Source organism: Ochotona curzoniae, unplaced genomic scaffold, assembly GCF_017591425.1.
Source record: "Ochotona curzoniae isolate NIBS_2020 unplaced genomic scaffold, NIBS_Ocur_1.0 contig_883, whole genome shotgun sequence".
Taxonomy (NCBI): Eukaryota; Metazoa; Chordata; class Mammalia; order Lagomorpha; family Ochotonidae; genus Ochotona; species Ochotona curzoniae.
Window position 1 is genome coordinate 64,596,316 of NW_024466599.1, and position 24,446 is coordinate 64,620,761.

Below are 24,446 nucleotides of genomic sequence, written 5' to 3' on the forward strand. Positions count from 1 at the left end.
CTTTCCTTCTCTCATTCTCTCCTTCCGTTTCCCTTCCTTCCTCCCTCTCCCATCTTCCGTCCATCCTTCCTTCCTTCCTTCACTATCTTTCCTTATCCTTTTTTTTTTGTCTGCTCAGAGGTGAGTTTCTTTGCTCTACTAAAATGCAAACATTGGAAGTAAAGGTTTTACATGCTAGTAATTTCAGAAGGGATATGGTCTCCTTGCTACAGAAGTATGTGTGTTCAGAATCAGCTTCATCATAAACTGGCTTCTTAATTATTCTCTGAATTTGTCTCCCAACAACCTTGTTTACCTCCAACCCACCCCCTACTCTGCTGCCACAGTGATGTTTTATAAAAGTAAATTTTGTATGCTGAAATTCCATAGCTTCCTGTCCTTTAGCTAGCTTGGTGTGGCACTCAGATCACCATGGCTTGCCCCTCCCTAGCCTTTTCTTCTGCTTTATCTCCGTCTGTGAATCTGTAAGCGTTCTTGTTCTAGTTTGCATGAGTGACTCACACCTGCTACCATATGCCTTTATGCCTTTTGGTGACCCAGTGTGCTTGGCACAGTCTTCCCCTGACCTGTCTAAACTTTCCTGTTCACTAAGGTCCCACATGAATTATATCGCTCAAGATGTCTTCCTGCTGTCATTTAGAAACCTGTCCTCCTGGATCCAAGAGCACTCAGTTCTCTATTGTGTTTAACACTTGCTGTATTGAGTTTACCATTTGGCTCTTGTATGTGTAACCTCCACACAGGTGTCTGAGTGTTTGGATGAGGTTTTACTCATCTTTTTGTCTTCAGACTTTTGCACAGTGTTCAGAACATGGCAAGTGCTCACTTAATTTTCTTAAAGTTAATGGTGCATGACTCTGAACACAGCAAGTGTTTTGTTTAAATCAGCTATCCTGAATGCTTCAAGCAGAACTGAGGCTACCTATACAAAGTGCAAATGTATGCTGGTAAATTAATTATGAATTGGTTGGTTCCAAACAAAGACAGCTGCAACCTGGTTTCTGAATGTCTTATTTAATTAATTGAGAACATCTCCTTAGGCTGCAGTAATAATCCTTTAGGGTATATTTCTATCCTGCTGTGACCATTACTTGGTCAAGAAAGCAATCAAGAGCCAGGGATGGCTCAATTGGCTGATCCTCCCCCTTATAAGTGCGGGGATGCCCTATGGGTATTGGTTCGTGTCCTGGCTGCTCCACTTACCATCCAGCTCCCTACTTGTGGATTGGGAAGGCAGTAAAGGTCCCAAAGCCCTGGGATCCTAAACCCGTATGGGAGACCTGAATGAAGCTCCTGGCTCCTGATCTACTTGGTTCTGGCCAGTACAGCCATTTGGGGAATGAACCAGCAGAGGCAAGATCTTTCTGTTTCTCCTTCTCTCTGTAGATTTACCTTTCCAATAAAAGTAAATAAATCTTTTTTAAAAACAGAAAGCAACCAAGTGTAACAATAATAAGTAAATGAGAAATACATGAAGGGTGGGCATTTGATGCCTGTGTTACATATTAGAGTTCCTGGGAACAGATAATTCTCTCTATTCTGTATTCTTAATAATGTGCACCCTGGTAGGCACAAGGAGTTGGCTTGAGTAACTTGGTCTCTGTCACCTGCATGGGAAACCTGGACTGTGTTCCTGGCTCCAGGCTTTGGCTTCTCTGGGACCTAGCTATCATGAGCATGGGAACAGTGATAGTGGATGGGAAATTTTATCTCTCTCTTTCTGTCTTTAAAACAAATAAATTTTAAATGAATTTTAAAAATAAATAGAAAATAGAGTGTATCGTCTTTTTTTTATTTATTTATTGTTGCTTACATTGTATTATGTAGTACAGTTGTAAATATTGGCTTTCTTTTAATTTTGTTATATATTTGAATTGTGCATGAGGCTGTAATATAAAAAAGGAATTTCTCTCGGGCCCGGCGCGGAGGCGCAAGTGGTTAAAGGTCCTCACCTTGCACGCCCGGGATCCCATATGGGCGCCGGTTCTAATCCCGGCAGCCCCGTTTCCCTTCCAGCTCCCTGCCTGTGGCCTGGGAAAGCAGTCGAGGATGGCCCAAAGCTTTGGGACCCTGCCCCCACGTGGGAGACCCAGAAGAGGCTCCTGGCTTTGGACCAGCATAGTATCGGCCCGTTGCGGCTCACTTGGGGAGTGAATCATCAGATGGAAGATCTTCCTCTCTGTCTCTCCTCTCTGTATATCCGCCTTTCCAATGAAAAAAAAATAATAAAAAATAAATCTTTAAAAAAAAAAAGGAATTTCTCACCTTGTGTCTCAGTCAAAGAAGTCTAGAAAACAATGCCCTGACCCTATCCTGGGTTGAAGTGACTCAGGAATAAGATGCCTTCTCAACCCCCCCTGCAAACAACCAGCCAGGAATACCCTCCTTTCTATTCCTGTAGGACGCTTTCCTTTAGGGTGCTGGGATTTCATTCAGAAGTGGAAGATGTGGAAGATGTTCCTCTACTGGGAGAGAAATAACTTTACAGTATTTTGTTCCCACTTTGTTTGTTAAAGATTACGACCTTAGATGCATCTTACCCTCCTTAGTTCTCTGATGGGAACTAGCTGATCTGGGAGGCCACAGTTCATCCTTCATTTTGCACTTGATTTGCTGTCATTCATTTCGCCCTGCCCTGGCTTTAAAGGGCTCCCAGCTGACTGGCAACATTTTGCATGAGGGAATAGGACAGTTAACTTTCTTTTTGAGGAACTGAAAGTGACCCCAGGCTGTGGAGCTGGACTAGAAGACAAGGAATAAAGAGGCAGGGCTCTTTGGACCAGTTGACTATTTTGGGACTCTGAGTTTCTGCTACAGCCTGGCAAGCTTTTCCTCCCCCCTCCCTTTTTTTAAAACTTACTCTTTTGTTGGCAGGTTTCTAAAAGCACAGCAGTGGCTGGGATAAGTCAACGTGGCATCCAGGAGATTTGTAAATTTTTCTCTGGATGGCAATTTTTTCAGAGAATAAGATGCCGTGGCAATCAGTGTCTGAATGGACTCCAGCCCATAGCTTGGCAGGGCCTGCAGTTTTGTGGAAGAAATATCCCTGTACAGTAAAGAGGAGAAAAACTTTTTATTTATTTTACACATTTTAGATAGAGAGCCTAACCTCCCCTTTTGCAGTATCACTGCAGGGTCTGAGAAAACTTTTTTTCCATTTTGTTTTGCCCCTAATTCTGCATTTCAGTTATTAAGATCTGAATTTTAAATAAAAGCGAATCTGCATCTCCTTACATTTTCCCATTATTCCTTTCAAAGTTGGGTGTAACTCCTTGTACTTGCCTTATACTCATTAGCATTCTCCTCTCTGCCCTCTCCCCCTCTGGACTTAGCAGAAGTGAAATAACTGATGCTGGCTCTGTGAGACAAGAGGCACAAACAGTGAAGCAACTTTTGTCCTCTACCCCAGGGGAAAATACTCGGGGCTTCAAATGCCTATGTCTGTGATTGATCAAGCCTGTGTGTGTAGGGTTGGAGGTTTGGGAGGGTTTTTTCTTGAACCAAGATTGGTTATTTATCAAGTTACTGTGTAACATAAGCCGTCATCTGCCTGGAAAGCAGATTGCATGTTCTGTGGTAGCAAGTTGCATCCTCTGTCCAAAGCAAGTCAACAGTTGGCTATGCATGCAAGAGCTGTGTGGAAAGCCCAGGCTTTGTAAGTAAGGGCCCGAATGCATAAGTTTTAGAAAATTCCAAACAAGTTTCATATCAGGGGGAAGAAGGGTCAGTGAGAATTTTAGAGACCTGTTCCTTGTCTAAGCAACTGCTATTAATGCATGAGGGAACCCTTCCAGAAAAACAGCAATCACCTGCTTCCCCTGTCCCCAGCAGTCTGCCTCTATCTTTAGTGCCCAGCACTTGGAAGAGGATTAATAGGTGGTTATTGGCAGGTACACAGACTACCTGCAATGATGACCAGTGTAGTCTCCTGCGGAACAATTACGAAGAAAACAGAATTTGCTCCAGAGATTTGACCTTGGGCTGCCTTTGTGCCCATGTTTATTTAGGCAGTGTTTTCATCTTGCTTTACAGTTCTTACCTCAGATAGGTTAGGAATTGAGTGTAGGACTCTTTGCAGACCTGGTAGGATTTTTTTGTTTGTTTCTTTTTTGAATGGCTGCATTTAAAATTAGGATCTTAGAAAATATCAAGGTCTGGTTATAACTTCTGATTATAACCAATCTCTAATATTGGATTTTTCATATCAGTGATAGCCATTGGAGAAAGTGGTTTTGGAGGTGTTGATGGAAGAGATGCTTCTAGATATAATGCAGAATGAAAGGAAAGAGACCTAGGTCTGATCTCATTGTTATATTGTGACAGTGTGGTATTCCCTAGTCCCCCCAGTCACTTTTTTGTTTTTTTGTAAGACTATTATTTTTTCCAAATTGTGTCCTTCATGTTTAAAGGGGGGTATTAAGGGAGAAAGCCCACCCAATTTCCCACCCTCCCCAGGTCCTGCATGTAGGGTATGCTCTGAGGTTCTTGCTCAAGTGGTTTTGATATTTGAACAGTTATGAATCGCTGCCAGTCTTGCCACTCTAAGCACTATGAGGTCCTCGAGAATTCTACTGATTCACATAGTCCATCATAGAGTCTCTGTTTGCCCTGTATTTCGCTGCCAAGATATAGCTGGCATGGTTGGTTGACTTGTTTTGTCTTCTCTCTTTTCTTGCCCCCAGTCACTTCTAACAGGCAGCCTCACAGCTCTTCAACAAAAAGATCACATAGGGTTCATCAAACCACAGACTCAGTGACGTTCCATGCCTGAGCCAGAGGCAGCTTTTATTGCCTATTGCCCAATAAAGTAGCAGCTTGGTGTTAGAGCTCCACCTATAGAGTATGCTAGACAGGAGAGCACTCAACCTGTGAGATTTGGAGTCTTGTGTATTTCGAATATAAGAAATAGAACAAGGGGCTTCCGGGAAAGAGTGGCCAGAAGCAGATAAAATAGTGCACAGGAGCCAGGAGGAAACAAAGTCCTTGTAAGCAGACGTCTTGAAGGCAAGTGGAAAACATGAAGTTAGAATTGATGGTGGCAGACATTAAGAAGTAGAAAGGATCAGAACTTTTATGGTGGGGGCTCAGAAGCAGATGGAATAAAATGTTGATGATGAGAATTAAGAGCAGACAGAGTCAGAATGAATTGTAGCCAGGAAGTAGATGAATTTAGGGGCTTATAGTAGTCAGAGTTGGTGACTAGACCTAGCCGGGGCTTGATAGTGGTCAGAGTAGGAAGTAGATTCAGGAGTTGATAGCTGGGAGGAGTTACGAAGTACACAGTCAGGATAGTGGCTGGAGCTAACAAGGAGATAGAACTTGGGGTTTATAATGATGGGGGATAGAAAGTAGAACCATGAGTTGATGCTGGTAGGATCTAGGATGTGATGAGTAGCTGAGACAGCTCATGTTTATCTTTGCATGAAACCCCAAAGCCTCCAAATTACAGAGAAAAGGCAAAATCCTCACAGTGGTCACAGGTCCTCATGGCCCAGTGGGGCACCTCTCTGTCCTCCCTCATGTCCTGTCATTCTCTTCTTTGCCAAATTTTCCCCTTTGGAGACAGACAGACTCATACACACAGACATACACAGAATGCTAAGTGAAGATTGGCATTATTGCCATGACTAGAACCAACTATTGGAAACAAGAGGCAGGTGTAGAGTACAACCTTCCCTCACAGCCCTGCTGACATCTTGGCTTCTGGATTTCAGCTTTGAGCACTGTAGTAAAATACACTTCTGTTGTTTGCAGGACACACAGTTTGTACAGGAGCCATAATAGGTTGAATCTTACAAAAATAGCCCACAGAGTAGGCATGGGGTGATATGGCTGGATACCCAGGCAGACCTAATGGAAGGCACTGGGTGGGGAGGAAGAGTAGCACTGCTGTACTCACAAAATGCTAGGCCCTGTGGCCCCCTGGAAGGCTCCATTGTGCATCTTCTCCAGGTGTATGTTTTCTTTGAGCTCCCTGTGGGGAAGGACAGTTTCTTTAGTGGAGTTGGCTCCTTTAAATGTGAGCACTCGTAGTCGCACACTCAGGCATGTTTGGACCACATGGTGTTCCTAGTGCGTAGGGAAGGGAAAAACCAGAGAACTACTGGGAAACTGGAAGAAAGACACAATACTTCCTTATAAAATTGTGAAATTGCTGGTATATGTGTTTGGTCTTTTCTCTGGCTCTGCCCCTCTCACCCTCCTCCCCTTACTTGGTAGAACCGTTTGTCTTACAAGTTAAAGAACTTACCCCTTCTTTTCTTGGAGTTATTAAAGTTTACTTTCAGACAGCTGGGTAGGGATGAAAATGCTGCCAAGGCTGAAGGGGTCAAGTGCAAGGCTGCTTCGTATTAGACTGTAACCTTGGAATTCTTAGAATTTGTTAAAAGTAATCTACTGACGTTTACAAATACTTGAAAAAGCTAAAGTAAGATCTATGCAAGGTCACCTATTCCATAATACACTTTCACTGTTTTTCTTACAGATGCATGTGTCTCAGTGGGTATAAACAGGAAGGAACCCCAGCTTGTATAGAAATTAACCTCTACCCTAGGTACTCCACAAGTCTGTGCACTATAGATGCCCCAGGAGTGGGGTGGAGTGGAAACAAGAGTGGTGAGGGCTGCTGCTCCTGAGGCCATGGATGAAGTCACAAGCTGCTATGGCAGTGGCTTTCTGCAGGTTCTGTGCCCATTTGCCCAAAGCAACTCAAGCTAGCCTCCTCAGGAGCAGCCTCTGCCTGGTCCCTGGACGAGGGAGCTGGACAGACCTGTTGGTGTGTGTGTGTGTGTGTGTGTGTGTGTGTGTTTTAGGTACTTTTCTGTAAGAGAACAGCAGTGACTCAAAGAGCATTTTTGAAAACACCTGATGGTGGGCAGCACAGTGTGCATGCATGGTACTGTTGTGATGATTTCAAACATGGAACTAATTCTTTTACATCACAATCACACTGTTTCACGAGAGAACAAATCCACCTACACTCACTGTTCTTGCCCCTTTAAGATGACCAGACACTTACCTGCACTCATCCTACAGCTTTAAGTCTCCTTCTTTTTGCATGCCTTTACATTACAAATGCCATTTAACAACTGCAAAAGCTCTGCATTTCACTCTGGGGTGGCTGTGTTTCTTCCACCTGCTTCTACTATGCCTTTGCCTTACAAACCTTAGCCCTTTCATCAGAATGCACCTGTCAGTCGCATAGCGTCCCATCCCCTGGGTGTATTTCCACTCTCAAAGAGATGAGGTTGTCAGAGTCAATTGCTCTTTAAAATCTAAATCAAAAGACATTTTCTTCTCAAAACCATCACTATTCTTCTTCCTGATTCGCTTTGTTTTAATTATGTTCACTTATAGTTATAAATCATTGAAACTTGACTCTACTAGCAAATAATTCTCATGTCAGCCAGGTCAGATTAATTGCTCACATTTCATGACAGAGCATTCCACATGTTTTATTAAAACTTGGATCTTTCTGAATACTTGTAACTCTGCATTATGTCATCAGTCAGAAAATAGATCCATTTATCATAGTTTGTTGGGGGGTGGGGTGGGGAGTAGTCTTTCAAGTCTCCTCCCAAGTGCAGTAACCTTGCAGATGTGAGAAGCACAAGCACGTTGATGATTCAAGGCACAAGGAGAACCTACAAAGGCCTTCGTCTAAGTGACATGCTCTGGGCCGGGTGGGCACTGATACCTGCATCCCTGGAAGTGTAATGGGGCTGTGCCTTTCTTCTCAGCCCAGGCATAGGAAGTAGGGGGCCTGAGCATTGTGCAGGACTTCGCTGTCATTATTCTGAGCAACTCTGGACAGGCCTATTGGTAGAGTTTTCTAAAAATTCAGGGAAAATGTGCCATCATTTATGAAAATACTAAGCATGGATTTCAAAACATTGTGCAACACACACAAAAAGCTTTTATTCCATTTCCATGAACTTTTTGAAGAACCTTCCTAAGTTCATTCAAATACAATTGATGCTACATAATCACTTGTTGAGTGAATAATGGAGCAAGAACCAGGGAGTACTGTGCTAAGATAAAGTCTGGCAAAAACAGATTCAGTTGAGCTGTCTGTTAACTCAAAGTTCTTGGTAGTGGACCTTTCATTAAGTCATGAAGTCAATAAGAAACAAGGGCAAATTCACTCCATGGTAGGAAGAAGTCTTAGAAAGCTACTATTTCTTGAACTGAGGTGTCAGGCCCTCTGCTAAGCACACACTAATTTTCAATATTCATATACCCACTCATAACTAATTATATAGTAAACATCCACTGAACATCCCTTATGTGCCATGCACCATGTTAAATATTGAAGACGCAAAATAGGCCGTTTCATGTGAAGTCCGTAAGTGCTTTTATCATACAAACAGTGCTGTGGCTTGGAACGTTTAAGTAACTTGTTCCAAGCCATAGAAGCAGATCCATTGTGATGTTTAAGGTTGAATTTTGGGCACTCGATCTTAGGCCTGTTATCAGAGCCACCCAACCATACAGTATGGTATCAACATAACAGGGTCTTTGATTAAGTATCTGTAGTTAAAAATAAATAGCAGGCCCACGTAAACCTGTGCTGCTCAGCTTCAGAGCAGTAGCAGCAACCACCTCTCTTGGGAGCTTGCTAAAATTACAAATCCTCAAGCCTTACCTAGACCCATTCAATCGAAGTTCAGGGAGTGTGCCCTGAACATCTGCTTGACAATCTGCAGGTTAGTCTAAGTGTGTGGAAGTTCGAGAAGTATTGTTGCTGAATGCTGTTTATGCAGTTTGTTCATGAGAAGCTGGGTTTTTGTTTTGCTTGTTTTCCTGAATGTTGTTGTTTTTAATGTGCTCTTAGCTTTTAGTGTACATGGAGTGATCATCCTTTTGTCCTCTGCCTGTCTTGGTTCCAGTGTTCTGAGTCCCACAAGCTTCAAGCTTCGTGGCTGTGCCATTGTTTTAGAAAAGGAGCCATAGAAACAAAGGGGTTGAGAGCCGTGGAGGGCACTATTAGCAGTCTCTTCCCTTGAATTAACAGCTGACAATCCTGGAGACCAGAGGGAAAGGGAGTGGTGAGGGTACCAAGTAGAAAAGGAGCTTCCCCCAGCCACCAGTAGAGGATAGGACCTCTGAATGTGTCTGCAGTGGGTGATTAGGCTGGTAAATGGTGTCACCCGATTTCTTTGCAGCTGGGCTTGGGGGAAGAATATCCTGAAATCATGCCACCAAGAACACACTGTCAACCTGCGCAAGGGAGGCTGCGAGGGAGGAGGCAGAAAGTAGGGTGTTGAATATTTCAGCAAACTGTCAACTTCAATGTATTGAGGCTGCATCTGTCTTTGAAATCAGGGTGCTCTGGGGTTTCCAGCCAGCCAGTTGCCTAGTAACATGCTCGAAACACTGAGGACTAGCCACTTGAAAGTTTATTTTTGCCCTGAGTTCCTTGCTGAAGATTGGATGTGATCTGGTAGCCAGAGTAAGATTTTATTTTTATTCATGAGCTGGGGAAATAAGCACATACTTACAGCGAAATTAGCGTCGTCCCATTGAATGCATGACTTTGTACTTCTTGGAGCCCATTTCCATATAGTTTGCTGAAGGAGGAGGAGAGAGGGTTTAGGCTGGAGAAGGAATGGAAAGAATCGCAGTTTGGAAGCACACATTCTTCCACCTGTGATGTTTATTACTAAGGTGATTGCTAGCATGCATCGTGTCTAGCTTTGTTTCTCTAACAGTTTAGAATCTAAGGGTCTTTGGGGAGGAAGCTGTTCTTTTTCGCTCAAGCTTACCTCTACTTCCCCTCTCACCACCATTGCTGATTTATAAAGTGTTTATTAAATGCCAAGTATCTGACCAGCTATCATACATACATATATAATAATTTAATTCTCATAATCATTTTTGTTGTTTTGGCAGCTTGCTTAAGGTCAAGGAAAGCAGTGGTGGGAGCTCTCTGAGGCCAGAACTGCCGACCTGAGCCCTTCTTCCCATGTGGGCAGAGTGGGATCTCTGGGGTGCTGACAGCAACAGAAGGCTCAGTACTGAGTCAGCTTTGCTTTCTCTTGGGTGAGTACATAGATTTGCTGGTGCCAAATCTGGTTCCGCATCCCAAGAAGACGTCAATGTCTATAAATGGTTTTTTAAGAACCATTAGTGGACCATGAAATCAGTTTAGTTGGGTGGTGCCGGTATTTTAAAAGATGAAACAGCACATGAGTATGTTATAAGTGATTGGGGTGTGAATATTTATGCAGTTTTATTCCACTTTGTTTACATGGCTGCAGGCACAGGTGCACTTACATCTGTATTAAGTCGTGTGTATATGCTTCCATGAACAATAAAACTCAATTCTCCCTGGAACACAGTTGGGCAGCAGGAGCACCATGAAGGAATCAGGACAGGGTCAAGTAGCACCTCTTCATTTCCCAAAACAGGCGCTAGGCTCTAAGAAGGAAGGTGCCTTGTCTGAGCCCCACAGCTGGCAGAAATGTGGCCAGAATGTCATGCCTGGGGCTGCTTCCAGCACAGGCGTTTTGCAGCCTGCCCCTCTCCTCCTACAGGGTCGTGTTCGAAGCCGTGTACTCTGAGTGACGTTCCCTGATGTGCTATTTAAAACATCCTCCCATCCCACAGAATTCCCTGACCCTCTTCCTAACCTCGTTTTCCTCCATTTGCTGTATCACCATGTAACCCGCAATTTTACTTCTGCATGTTCTCCACCCCTTCCTGTCTGCAGCAGGTTAGAGGCCTCAGGGTAGCAAGGCCTGCAAGCTCTTTTGTTTGCAGCAGAAGGACTTTGCATCTAGAGCAGTGTCTGGCACCGTGGAGGCACACTAAACCGACACATGAGCCAATGTCAGACCAATGTCCTAATGTAAACCACAGCTGGACATGTTGGAAACCATTGTGTTTAAGTTCTTTGTGAACAGCATTGTAAAAGCCAATGGGGGGCCCGGCGCGGTGGCGCAAGTGGTTAAAGGTCCTCGCCTTGCACCCCCGGGATCCCATATGGGCGCCGGTTCTAATCCCGGCAGCCCCGCTTCCCTTCCAGCTCCCTGCCTGTGGCCTGGGAAGGCAGTCGAGGACAGCCCAAAGCTTTGGGAACCTGCACCCGCGTGGGAGACCCGGAAGAGGCTCCTGGCTTCGGATTGGCATAGTATCGGCCCGTTGCGCTCACTTGGGGAGTGAATCATCGGACGGAAGATCTTCCTCTCTGTCTCTCCTCTCTGTATATCCGCCTTTCCAATGAAAAAATAATAAAATAAATCTTTAAAAAAAAAAAAGCCAATGGGGAAAGGGTTGTGGTGTAACATATAATTAAACTCCAGCTTCCCTTCTCAGGTTGTTGGCAGTTGCTTGGCCATGTTAGAGTCAGCCTGGGGTCAGGGTGAGACCCAAGAAATAGTTCAGACACTTGCTCCACCTGCCCCTGCTCCTCCAGCAGGCTATTGTCTGTGAAATTAATTCATCCTTCATTAAATAAGGCAGACAGTGACACTTCATGGCATATATGAATATGTGTGTATATGCATGTGTGTGTGAAACAAATATGTTTGTATCCACTAGCCTACAGATAGATGTGTGTATGTGTGTAAGTATGTCTGGTCTGTTTCCATGGATCCAAAGCACACCGGGCACAGATTGGCATGGTACAAACTCACAAGACACTCATGTTGAAATATAGTACTTGGGCTTTGAAATATAAATTGGAGATTTTAAGACAACTTTTCTAAGCATTGATTTATTCCTTAGCCCTGCTAAGCCTTCTGACATGCCAGGGCCCTGGCAGGAGTCTGTGTGAAGTGTGCCCTTTGCCTATCGCAGGAAGGAGTTCCTTCCCTCAGTGCCTCGAGTCCTAGAGCTTTTTTCATGAATTCCAAGTTTATATACTCACACACCAACTCTCCAATATCAGACACTGGATTATTGGATGCCATTTTTTTCAACACTTGTTCTTCACCTTTATATTATAGAATACAAAAGGATAGGTACTTGCTTTATTGTCTTGGGTAATTTTACATAGTCTTCTTGACTCCTTAGCAGCCTAATCCCACTTGAACTTTAAAAAATTTTATGCTTAGAATATTACTCTCAGGTAGGCTGTTGTCATATATGTGGTTGAATTTTTCAGTAGCAAGCTCTTAGATGAAAGAAACATACCTGCCTTTTCTTTGAACTTACTTGAAATTTGATTTCTTACAGCGTTGAAGCCAGAAGTTATCAAAGCAGTTCCCTTCATCTGAGGAATCAGAATCTGATAGTATCCAGGAATAAACACTTTTATCGCGAGCTCTCTCAGTGAGTGTTGGCCCCCTTGCCCTAGGATGTACCATAGGATGATGCAGTTCTTATCATTTCTAGGTGAAAATTCGATAGTGTCTTGGTCAGATTTCAGCTCAGAATCCGGTCCCCTTACTGCTTTCTCAAGCGTCTAAGCGATGGAACTACCTGTGTAGCCAGTCAAGGAAAGTAGCCCCTGCTGTGCAGTTAGCAAAGCAAATCTGCCAGTAGTTTGTCTTGATGCAGGTTCCTGTTTACTGCCAGGTGTCACCTTGATTCTAGTTTTGATACATGTTGAGATTTTTGCTTTTTTTTTTTTTTTTGCTGGTTTGGAATGTTATTTCTCTATGGGCAGACTTATGGTTAGGCCTACAAATACTGAGCCCAACTACCTGGACTTGACACTCAGCTCTGATACTTACAAACTGAGATATTTTGGTTAACTTGCATAATCTCTGATTCAATTTCCTAACCTGAATGGAGGGATGAAAATGACAGTACTGGCCTCATAAAATTATCAAGGAGATTAAAACGGCAAATGGATGTTAAACATTTAGAAACGGGCTTTTCATGCCTTGGCCTTGTTATTACTGTATTTTGCAGTGACCGCCAGTCCTCTAACCTGACTTTCTGTTTGCATGCTCTGGACGGGATTTTCCAGGAAATGAAGGCAACCAGTTTATTAGAATTACTATCCTCCTTCACTGGCACAACCTGTCCCAGGTAGAAAAGGTCAGCTCAGTGGCATGGGCTACTGGACCCTTAGCTACCTTGGTATGTAGTATCATGGACATTTTGAATTCAGAAAAAATTTTATATATATATATATGTATACATATATATATATGTATATTTTTAAAATGTTTTGCAAGTGTCCTGGGTCCTGCTTCTCCCAGCTTTCCAAAGAATGCAGCTCTCTGTTTCCTTTTCAGCTGTTCCTTGTCGCTGTTCTCCCAGTTACAATAGAGCCGCTGGCTTGTTGTGATTGTAAGAGTGGCTTCCTTACTTTGGAGAAATGACAACCATGAGTGGGAGACCTCATGCTGTCAGGCCCACACAATGCTTTTAATGCCCTTCACAAACATCTGGAGAGTCACTTCAGATGACTTTTCTCCAAAACATCATGGTGTCAGAATTAAATGAGGAGGACTGCTTTTGCCTTAAGGAGTCTGTCATAGGCACAGAAATCAAAGTGTGTTCTCTATCCCCCAACTCCTCTGTAATAATAGTTACCCTAACTCTGAAGCATTGTCTAGGTTCTCTATTCAGATGTCAGTAATTGTGATCATGCAGAGAGCATGGCATCTTTTTATTCCAAATAAGTTTCAGGCTTTAGAAATTAATTCTAAGTGATGCTCTCATTCTGAACGTTGCTGTGTAATGCACTCCAAATGTTTCCTGGGGCTCTGCAAGCCTTTCTGGAGTTATATTCTGAGCCTTAGGTATTCTGCCATGATCTCCTCTTGGATCATATGGTCACTGTTTTTTTTTTTTTAGGTGATTTCAAGGAAGAGAGATTATCTTATGGTTTACAGATCCCCAGGGTCTCAAAAAGTCACCCCTTAATGGAGGGAGAAAGCATTCTTTTTCATGAAAGATGCTCCATATAAGCCAATGTTTATCAAAGGGCTGTACAGGCAGCATCCGAAAGAAGAGGAGTATCCAGTATTCACCCTGTTTTCCCCAAGTAACACTTTGCTCAGGTTCTTATGACTCTTCATATATGCAGATACTTTTCTGGTGGATTCTTGGCAGTAGTGATTAACAATAATGGCCACCCACTCACTGCTGTGTGTTGCCATGGCCCTAGTTTTGGATATAGAGCAAGGTCACCCTATTTCCATTAGTTCACAGTCTCTAGCATGGAGTCCCTCTTCTTGTGGGAAATGTACCTGTTGCCTTTCAACAAAATAACAAAACAACAGTGAGTTTTCATATTTATCTCTACCTCAGCAAAGTTCGTGTCGACTTCTGTAACTCTTTCATATGCAGTAATAAAGAGGGCAACAGGTACTAAAACGATGCTGATAGTGAAGGCTCTGAATGTGTCAAGCAAAATTTTCAAAGGAATCCACATCCCGTAGTGAAACTTAAAATGAGACAGTAAAAGACATAGGGAAGTAAGAAAAAGAGAGGGTCTTTTTTTTTTTTTAATTGGAAAGTGAGATTTACAGAGAGAAGGAGAGACAGAGAAAAGGATCTTTCTTCCATTGATTCACTCTCCAAGTAGCTGCAGTGGTCAGAATTGAGTCCATCGAAACCAGGGGCCTGGAGCCCCTCCAAGTCTCCCATGTGGTTGCAGGGTCCCAAGGCTTTGGGTTGCCCTCTACTTCTTTTCTTACTGCTTCCACAAGCAGGGAGCTGGGTGGGAAGTGGAGCAGCCGGATTTAGAACTGGCACCCATATGGGATACTGTTGCATGTAAGGCGAGGAGTTTAGCCACTAGGCTACTGCACCAGACGCTAAAGCATCTTTATAGAAGCATGCTGGATGGTAAATATAGGAGGTCCTAGAGCAAAAAACTCTGTATTTTGTAACCCCTATGTCCTAACTGAATAATTACAGATGTTGAAACCATCAGATGGAAGTTTGTTATCTAACTGTTGAGTCACAGTAACTCAAAAGTACCCCATTGTATGGGCCCGGCGCGGTGGTGCAAGTGGTTAAAGGTCCTCGTCTTGCATGCCCGGGATCCCATATGGGCGCCGGTTCTAATCCCGGCAGCCCCGCTTCCCTTCCAGCTCCCTGCCTGTGGCCCGGGAAAGCAGTCGAGGACAGCCCAAAGCTTTGGGACTCTGTACCTGCATGGGAGACCCAGAAGAGGCTCCTGGCTTTGGATCGGCATAGTATCGCCCATTGCGCTCACTTGGGGAGTGAATCATTGGACGGAAGATCTTCCTCTCTGTCTCTCCTCTCTGTATATCCGCCTTTCCAATGAAAAAATAATAAAAATAAATCTTTAAAAAAAAAAAGTACCCCATTGTAATGTATGTGTTAATGACAAAGGGAAGAATGATGAAGGACTAACAACAAAAATGAAGCACTTGAAATTTGATTCAATTTTTGGCTTGAAATACTCAGCTTTGGGATTTTGAATTGGTAAATATCCCTAAAGTGTGAACAAGCATGATGCGTACATTCCATGTGATTCCAGTTGCGTTCAAGTGGATGTGTGTGCAGGTGCGGGACCCAAAAGGACATGTTGAACTCCACTGCTTGTGATTGTGAATGGCTTTTGTTTTTTGCTTCTTGTGTTTTTCAGTTTCCTGTAATGTACTTATTAGCTATGAGAAAATAAAATTTATTTCAAAACCAAAAAAAAAAAATTGGGCCTGATGTGAGACCCTAGTGGCTAAAGTCTTCACCTTACACTCACTGGGATCCAATGTGGTTACCAGTTCATGTCCTGGCAGCCCCGCTTCCCATCCAGCTCCTCGTTTGTTGCCTAGGAAAGCAGTCAAGGATGGCCCAAAGCCTTGGGACCCTGCACCTGCATGGGAGACCCAGAAGAAGCTCCTGGGTCCTGGCTTTGGATCAGCTTAGCTCCGGCCATTGAGACTGCTTTGGGCATGAATCATTGGACGGAAGATCTTCCTCTCTGTCTCTCCCTTTCTCTATATAGCTTAGTTTCCAATGAAAATAAATAAATGAATCTTTTAAAAATATATATAAAATGGGCCCCAGTGTGGTAGCCTAGTTGGTAAAGTCCTCTCCTTGCATGTACTAGGATCGTGTTTGGGTACCAGTTTGTGTCTTGGCAACCCCACTTCCCATTCAGACCCTGTACACGTGTGGGAAATCTAGAAGGAGCTCTTGGCCTCTGGCTTCAGATCAGTTTAGCTTTGGGCGATCTGAGTGAACCAGCAGATGGAAGATTTTTCTCTGTCTCTCCTTCTCTCTATAAATCGGCCTTTCCAATAAAAATAAATAAATTTTAAAAAATCTCATAATGTATTTTTACCGGAATATGGATTCTAGGTTAGAATTTGTAGTTCAATTCTTGTTGATTTTCTTAGGTGTAATGGTACTATAGTAAACATCCCTAATTGGGGAGGTACATGCTGAATTATTTAGGGGAGAAAGTCATGATGAACAGATGTTTCTTTGGGTGATTTGGCAAAAGGGACAGGTATGGGGGCAACATTTTGGCACAATGTATTAAGCCACTGCTTGTGTTGCTGATGAGCTGTATTGGAGTACCAGCACAAGTCCCAGCTGCTCTGTTTCCTATCATGCAGGGAAGGTAATAGAAGATGGTCCAAGTGCTTGGGTTCTTGTTACTTCTGTGGCAGACCAAAATGGAGGTCCTGGCTTTGTCCTGTCTCAGACCTGGCTGGTGCAGACATTTGGGAAGTGAATCAGCAGATGGTGAATTGGGATGAAGTATATGAGGTGTCTCATACTATTCTTTTCATTTGCCAGTGGAAATACAAATTGTAGGTGATTCCATTTGCAAGTCAAAAACTTAAAAGTAAAAAAAAAATTTAAAGAAGGTGATTAGATTCAGTATTTTTAGTACGGTTTAAACTCCAAATATCAGCTTTAACTGTAGTTAACTGTATTAATTTGGTAGTTGCAAAAGTGTTATATTACTTGCACCAGGAGTTACAATAATCCCACTGAGAGGCTGGCATTGTGGGATAGTGGGTTGAGCTGCTGCTTAGTGTACCATATTGGATTGTTGATTTGAACCTTTGGCTACGCTGCTTCCAGTGACACTCCCTGCTGTTGTTTCCATGAAGACATCAGAATATGGACAAATTCTTGGGTCTTTGTCACCCACATGAGAGCCCAACATCAAGCTCCTTGCTTTGGCCCAGCCCAGATCTGGTTACTGTAGACATTTGGGGAGTGAACTAGCAAATAGAAGATTCTTTCTTCTGTTCTGCCTTTCAAATAAATAATAAATAAATATTCTTTGATAAATTAACCCACTGAATAGACAGGGAAAGAGGCATGTCAAGCTGGCCTGACTTAATTAAGGCTGTGTGACTGTTCAGAGATTGGGAACCACAACCCAGTTTTCTCACTTCAGTGCTCATCAGTCTCTCTACCCAGGATGGCCTGGCTGCAACCTCATCATGCTTTGTCTGACAGCCCTTCTCTGCCAGGTCTTAGGAAGTTACTTGCTGCCTTTTGTCCTTCTCCATTGAGTTCAGGTGTAGATGAAGGCTGTCCCCTTCATGAGATGGGTACAACCAGCCATTTAGACTACGTTAAAGGTGGTGCCACTAAGTCCTGCTCTCTCAGGGAGGCCATTTCAAGGTGGCATCTTGAGGAAATTTTATGACAAACCAAAGTGGCTTGATCAAGGGACTTAAGAGTGTAATACATAGTTTCAGCATCCACCCCACTGAACTTCTCCAGCATCAAGTGAAGTGTTTTGTTTTCATTAAGTGAGTTCACAGTTGCTAAGGATCTGGGTGGAGGTGGAGGGCAGTACATATTCTACAGAAAGCCAAATCTATACCACTCAGAATCAAAACAGAAGGCTGCTTTCATTAGTTTCTGATTAGGGAGTAGGGCTTCTAAGAGTAGAAAATTATGCTTCTCTCTGTAAGTGTAGTACCCCTTTTCCAGAAGCACACCCCACAGGATCTTGGGCTTACAGTAGGGTCTACCTAACTAAGAATAAGCACCGTGCAAATTACTGGTCACTGTCCTGCCAAGTAGAAGGCCAAGAGCAGGGAAGGCAGTGGAAACACAGTGCCCAATAGACTGGCATCTGTGCATGTCTCCTTTCTTTCAGAGGTGGGGTAGTGAGTCCCTCTCTGCTTACATGCACTGCCATTCTTGTGAAAATCATTACCAGTGAACCAGTGGCCTTGTCACAGGAACACTGTGCAGCTCTGTGTACATGCTGCAATGTGACTGTGAGAGGAGTCCCATCACCCCTGGAGATGGGCAAGGTGGTCTGTTTGGGGAGCTCCTGGTTCCCTATGGATTAGTCCAGCACTTGCTTGCTTGCTTGCTTCTTCTTTTTTTTTTTTTTTTGGTTAAAGATTTATTTATTTTTATTGTAAAGTCAGATATATACAAAGAAGATGAGAGACAGAGAGAAATATCTTCCATCTGATGTCACTCTGCAAGTGCCCACAGTGGCTGGTGCTACACTGATCTGAAGCCAGGAGCAAGGAGCTCTTCCAGGTCTACTATGTGGATGCAGGATCTCAAGGCTTTGGGCCGTCCTCAACTGCTTTCCCAGGCCATAAGCAGGGAGCTAGATGAAAAGCGAAGCTGCTGGGATTAAAACTGGTGCCCCTATGGGATCCTGACGCATTCAAGGTGAGTGCTTTAGCTGCTAGGCCATGGCTTCAGGCCCCTAGTACTTGCTTTCTTACTGAGCCTCCTCCATATATCTGCCTTTTCATGCTTACTTCACCTCCATTCCCATCGCATTTACCTGGGAGGAGCACCTAAGAGTTCTTGATTGTTTTTCAGATTTAGATCATAACTGTATGGAGTCTTGGATGCTTTTAATAAAGGCTATTATATTGGGTGGTTTCTTCTAATTACTTTTTCAGAGCTGTCTTCAAGTTTATTTCCTTATTATGGCATTCAAAGCCCTCTGTCCTCTACCCCAGCCATTATATAAACGTTTTTCTGCTTTCTTGATTCCCTTTGTTCTCTTCATTTAGGGGCCGGCTTTGTAGTATTCTAGGTTAGACTGGTGTCTGTGATGTTGACTTCGCACATGAGTGCTGGTTAAAGTTCCAGCTGCTATATTTTTGATTAGCTCTCTATTGATGTTCTTGGAAGGGCAGTAGAGAAATGGCACAATTCTTGAACCCTTGCTATAGTCATATGGGAGAACTAAATGACATTTTAGGCTCTTGGCTTTGGTCTGGCTTTTCTCTGGATGTTGCAGCCATTTGAAAAATAAACCAGAAGATGGAAGATCTCTCCCTCCCCACTATGATTCTGCCTTTCAGATGTTTTTTTTTTTTGTTTGTTTGTTTTATTGGAAAGGCAGATATACAGAGAGGAGAGACAGAGAGGAAGATCTTCCATCCGATGATTCATTCCCCAAGTGAGCCACAACGGCCGATGCTATGCCGATCCGAAGCCAGGAGCCTCTTCCGGGTCTCCCACGTGGGGGCAGGGTCCCAAAGCTTTGGGCCGTCCTCGACTGCCTTCCCGGGCCACAGGCGGGGAGCTGGAAGGGAAGCGGGGCTGCCGGGATAGAACCGGCGCCCATATGGGATCCCTGATGTGCAAGGTGAGGACCTTAACCACTGCGCCACCATGCCGGGCCCCAGCTGTTTTTTAAGTCATCTCTTCATGTAAGGTTCATTCCAATCCATCATCTTTCCCTTTTACTTTTTTCCATAAGGATGAACTCATTTATTATCTCATGTAGTTTTGCCAGGACTGCAGCTGCAAATAGGAGAGGAATATGCATACAAGGAGCAGAACTGAGTAGAGGCCACTGGGATTTAGATATGAATAAGTGAGGCAAAGCACCAAGGAAGCTGTTTCTGAATGGTGGCACAATGGAGGATACCCCATGCAAGACAGAAGATAGGTCCAGAGTAAAGGAAGTCAGGCAGATGTACCCTGAAATGAATAGATTGAACTACCTTTGGAGAGTGCCCCTCAAGTTTCAGTATATATGTGAATCATTGGGGATCCTCTGAAGATCTGTATTCTGAGTTAGGTAGTCTGGGATGGGTCTGAGTTTTCAGAAGATACATGCACCATTTTTGGAAAAGCAAGGCCATAGCAAACATCCTGAAAGGAACATGGCCTGGGAGCTTGGTAACCTGATTTAGTGACTATCAAACAATAAGGAATTATTTGTAAGATTATTCATGGATAGAGAAATTGATGGTGTTGTTCAGAATAATGACAGGGACACAGCGAAAGGCAAAAAAAAAAAAAATCAGAGGAGAGACAGAGATAGAAAAATCAGGTCCATGGATTGACTACTCTACTTACTTTGACAATATCCTTCTAAATTCCTCTTAGTTGACATCTTGAAATTTGCATGCTCTCTGTTAACCAGGGCTCTGAAGTCTGTGTCTCCTCAGCCTTGGAGCATTCCAGAAGGCAGTGAGCAACTTCATCAGGAAAAAATTCAGCACTGAATATCTCTGAGCCCATATGATAAATTGCACACAGAGTTGGCATGTCACAAGTGCCCTCACCTCCACCTCAGCATTTTAGGTTAAGAAGAGTGTCAGTGGTGTGTGAGGGATGAGGTGCAACAGCAGAAAGAGCTCACCTTAAGCCAGAGGTGAGAATAGCAGGAGGCTGTAGGGCAGAACAGGAATTGGGAGTTTACTCACAGTGTGATGGATTCGTTATTCATCCCTTGAAATGCATTTCCTGGTATGGTGGTTATGTGTAAGTTATCGCAAATTTCCCTTGAGGAGAGAAATGAGAAATATTTACTCTCCAAATTTCAGCTGCAACTAGGAAACTGTTATGCATAAGCAATCAGCCTGGTACTTACAGAATGAAATTAAATTCCGACGAGAAGATCTTTGTAACATCTGGAAGCTTTCGGATGCCTGTGTTACAGATGCTCCTGTGATTTGGAGCAGGGTGGAAATGGGGGTAGAGAATGGGTAAGAGTGATTATCATTGAGGCAAAAAGACAAAAGGGACCAGAAACACCCTTTACAAATACTGTTTTCACCTTTAATTAAAAGCACATTCAGTTTTGACTTTATCAATAACATGTTTACCTAATGAAGATTGTCAGAATTAAATTTGTTAATACTGGACTCTCATGTGGGTGGCAGGGGCCCAAGCATTTGGGCCATATTATTCTGCCTTTCTCAGGGCATTAGCAGGAAGCTGAGTTGGAAGTGGATCAACTGGGACTCGAACTGGCACCCATACCAGCATAGCAGGTGACAGCTTTGCCTGTTACACCACAACACTGGTCCAATGTCATCTTCAAGTGTGCTTCAAGTCTGCCTTTTCCTATTAAATCAATTGTATTGCAACTTTGGTAGTTTCTTCTGTGTTCTTAATAGTTCTTGAAAGTATTCCTGTTCTTTGGAGCAGATTTTAAACTTAAATAATTCAGGAAGATTAATCTCGTGTGAGAAATCCATATTCCCGATTAGGTAAAACCTACATTTGTTTAGCTACTCTAACAAGTAAGCTTTGGGAAGTCCTTATTTGTGTGTCATTGAAATTGCTACATTCTTCAGGTATTGGAGCTACATTCCACTTTCATTTCTTGCACTTTTTTTTTAACCCTCCAGAGAGGCAAAAGCTTTAAGTAACAGCTGAGATTGAAGAATATTTTATTACACAAACAGGACTCCTTTCGATGTGTCCAGGCTTCTGGATCTCCCCCACTGAGTTTTAAATTGATCAGTCTTAGGACAACTTGATATGTACCTGGCATCCTGGTGACAAGAAAACAACTGAACATGTGCCTTGTCTGTGGCTGGGGCTAGCAACATGGGCTTCAACTGCAGTTTGGACTTGCATCAGGGGATTATCACGTTTTGGGGTGAAAATGCTGTTTAATACAGACTGTGACTCTTAAATAATGAAGTGACTCTTAAAAATGAAGGAGACAAATTGGGTTCTATGAGTTTCTTTTTTTTTTTTTCCCAAGAGGCTGACACAATTGGAGTGCTTATGTAAGTCCTGCCCCCTGCAGGGTCAAGAGAACCACAACACCTGCATATAGACCTGTCAGCATGGCGTAAGGGTGTCTGGCATTCCCACCAGCAGCTCCTGGAAAACACCCTGGAACCAGACTGACAGTGGCACATCAGACAGACGGCCTTTCCCCTCTTCTGGTTTCCTTTTTGCAGGTGGGTAGGGGCATGGACTTTACATCCTCTGGGGGAATTGAAAGAATTCAGTTTGTCAGAAGAGAGAGGATATTGGTGTTAGGCGGACAACTTCGTATGTGAATGGGACAACTTGGTCTGTGAAAAGAACCATGGCGAGAAATTTGCAGACTGCACAAAATTTTAAGAATTATGTCATTGCTCGCAAGGTGGTGACTCTGTTGTGCTATAGTGATAACCTGTAGGCTAAGAAACCGAAAATGGGGTTTAGTTGATCTGGTACAGTGCCTATCCTGAGAGAGTACTTAAAAAGTTTTCACTTGATGAATGAAGGAACAAAAGGTGATCAGCAACTCTCGACCAGTACTAGGGGATTGAGGGCTGAGTGAATATCTCTCCCACTTCCATCTTAGAGGATTTTGAATCACCCTAGCTAAAGTGTTGTGATCCTTCCATTCCTTCTATCAACTATGAACTTCACTGTTGAGGGCTCTGATTGTGGCACAGGGGTTAAGCAATACTATGTTAGAGTGCCAGTTCAAGTCCTGGCTATTTTACTTCCCATCAAGTTCCCTGCTCTCACACCTAGGAAAGCAGCAGCAGATGGCCCAAGTACTCAGGCCCTTGCCATCCATGTAAGAAAATCCAGATGGAGTTCTGGGCTCCTGGCTTTGGCTTGGCCCAACCTGGGTCATATGGCCAATTAGGGAGTGAACCAGGTGATAGAAGTGCATTCGTGTTCTCTATCTCATCCTACCTTTCAAGTGAAGTGATGAATCTTAAAATAACAAAAAAGAAAACCACCATCACAGGATGTATTCTGCCCAGGCATTTGAGACAAAGGCAGGGAGGCACCCTGCATGGTGGCTGACAAGAAGTGCTGATTAAATGTAAATCAGAAGACTGAAGAGGACCCTGCAGATAATGTTAAGTGTGCAAGCATGGCTTAAAAATCCTTTCCAGCTTTTGAATTGTTTTGCTTTTTGATGAAATGCTCATCTTTCCCTCCCCAATTACTAAAGAAAGGAAAAATTTCTCACAAGTATTTTAATCGGGGGAGATGTGTAAATGCTCCAGGCTCGATGTAAACCAGGTTTTTGGTGTTCTGGATCAGTCTGTAGAAAGGGAAGAGCAGACAGCAGCAGTTCAATAGATGTGAATTGTTTGGAGTGCATGAGGCTAGAGGTTGCTGGCTGAAAATGAGGTCAACCAAACCAAGTAACTTTCAAATGCTTGGGAGGAGTTCTTGGGACTCTGGCAGTGGAAGTGGCATGGAAAGAGCTAGCTATTTCCAGGGGGCTCTGCTCTCAGCCTTCTGAAGAGATAGGAGTGAGCATCATGGCTGGGAGTGTGTCTGTGCACATCCCTTTAACCTCTCCTCCAGACAGCACTAACATTCAGCTCAAGCAGGTCTCACTGGAGAGTCTGTAAAGTGAGGAGATAGGAGGTTCTGTAGTACTACCCCCTGTAGAGAAGCTAGTCCTCTTTTTTTTATGGGGCTGGCGCCCATGCTGCTCATTTATTTGAACAGGCATATAGCTGATGGAACCACAAGTGCAGAGGTCATGGGATTAGAATTTTAGAATTTCATGCCCATTCCATCCAGCCTCCTAACTTCCTTAAGCTACTGTTCCCTTTCATAAAGCTGGAGTCAAAATATTTCCTAATGCCCCGTCTTTTAGGTTGATAGGTTTTGAGCAATAGAATATGCAATGATAATACGGAGCAGGACACACAGAATATAAAAATGCAAACACAACATTACAGTACTGTTACTGTGCATCCTTCATGTTCCCAGTAACTGTGACCCTTTAGGGAGTAGCCACAGTGCTGAGTCCTGTCCAGTTCAGACACAGTAAAAGGTTGGAAAGTGCTTTTGGCTTAATCCAGGCAACAACCATCAGAGAAAATGGAGCCAGCTTGGCTGCAGCCTGATCAAGCTATCTGTGCTCTGATTCTTCACGGAGTGAATGCTTGTGTGTAGAGTTCACTGTGAGGCTACAACCATGCAAATGTCTGTCGTTGTAATTGCTGAGATCAAAAAGCTGAATATTTTGTGTCCTGTCACATGGTTGAGAAGCAGCAGGTACTCTGTGCTCCTGTTTTTCTGGTTCTAGGTCTAGCACTTGTTTTACCACACCACAGTTACCTATCCTGGGTGCCTATTCATGCCTAAAAGAAGGAAATGATCATATGATTCTTTATATGTGAATGACATTTTATTGTGCTTGCTTTTACAGCCACTGAATTAAGCCATTGGGGACCATGCAGGGCATGATGTCAGTGTAAACTAAGGGATTTTCAACTAGTGGATATCTGGCATCTGATCTTAGACCACTTATTCATTCCATAAGTATTCCTTGACTATCCATTTGTGGCAAACAGTATTCTAGGTGCTGGGCACACAGCTGTGAGCCACAACCATGGGAG

The 24,446-nt window shown here is 43.4% G+C and overlaps 1 protein-coding gene across 1 annotated transcript in view; it reads right to left on the minus strand.

The window, feature by feature from the left end:
* Window positions 1-24,446, minus strand: part of LHCGR (luteinizing hormone/choriogonadotropin receptor) — a 49,143-nt gene that overhangs the window by 6,345 nt on the left and 18,352 nt on the right. Inside the window, exons 4-9 of the mRNA XM_040994128.1 lie at window positions 23,057-23,131; window positions 20,711-20,785; window positions 20,544-20,621; window positions 9,501-9,569; window positions 5,900-5,974; window positions 2,861-3,046 (exon numbers count right to left, since the gene is read on the minus strand). Coding sequence (XP_040850062.1) covers window positions 2,861-3,046; window positions 5,900-5,974; window positions 9,501-9,569; window positions 20,544-20,621; window positions 20,711-20,785; window positions 23,057-23,131 — 558 coding nt within the window. The remainder of the gene's footprint in view (window positions 1-2,860; window positions 3,047-5,899; window positions 5,975-9,500; window positions 9,570-20,543; window positions 20,622-20,710; window positions 20,786-23,056; window positions 23,132-24,446) is intronic.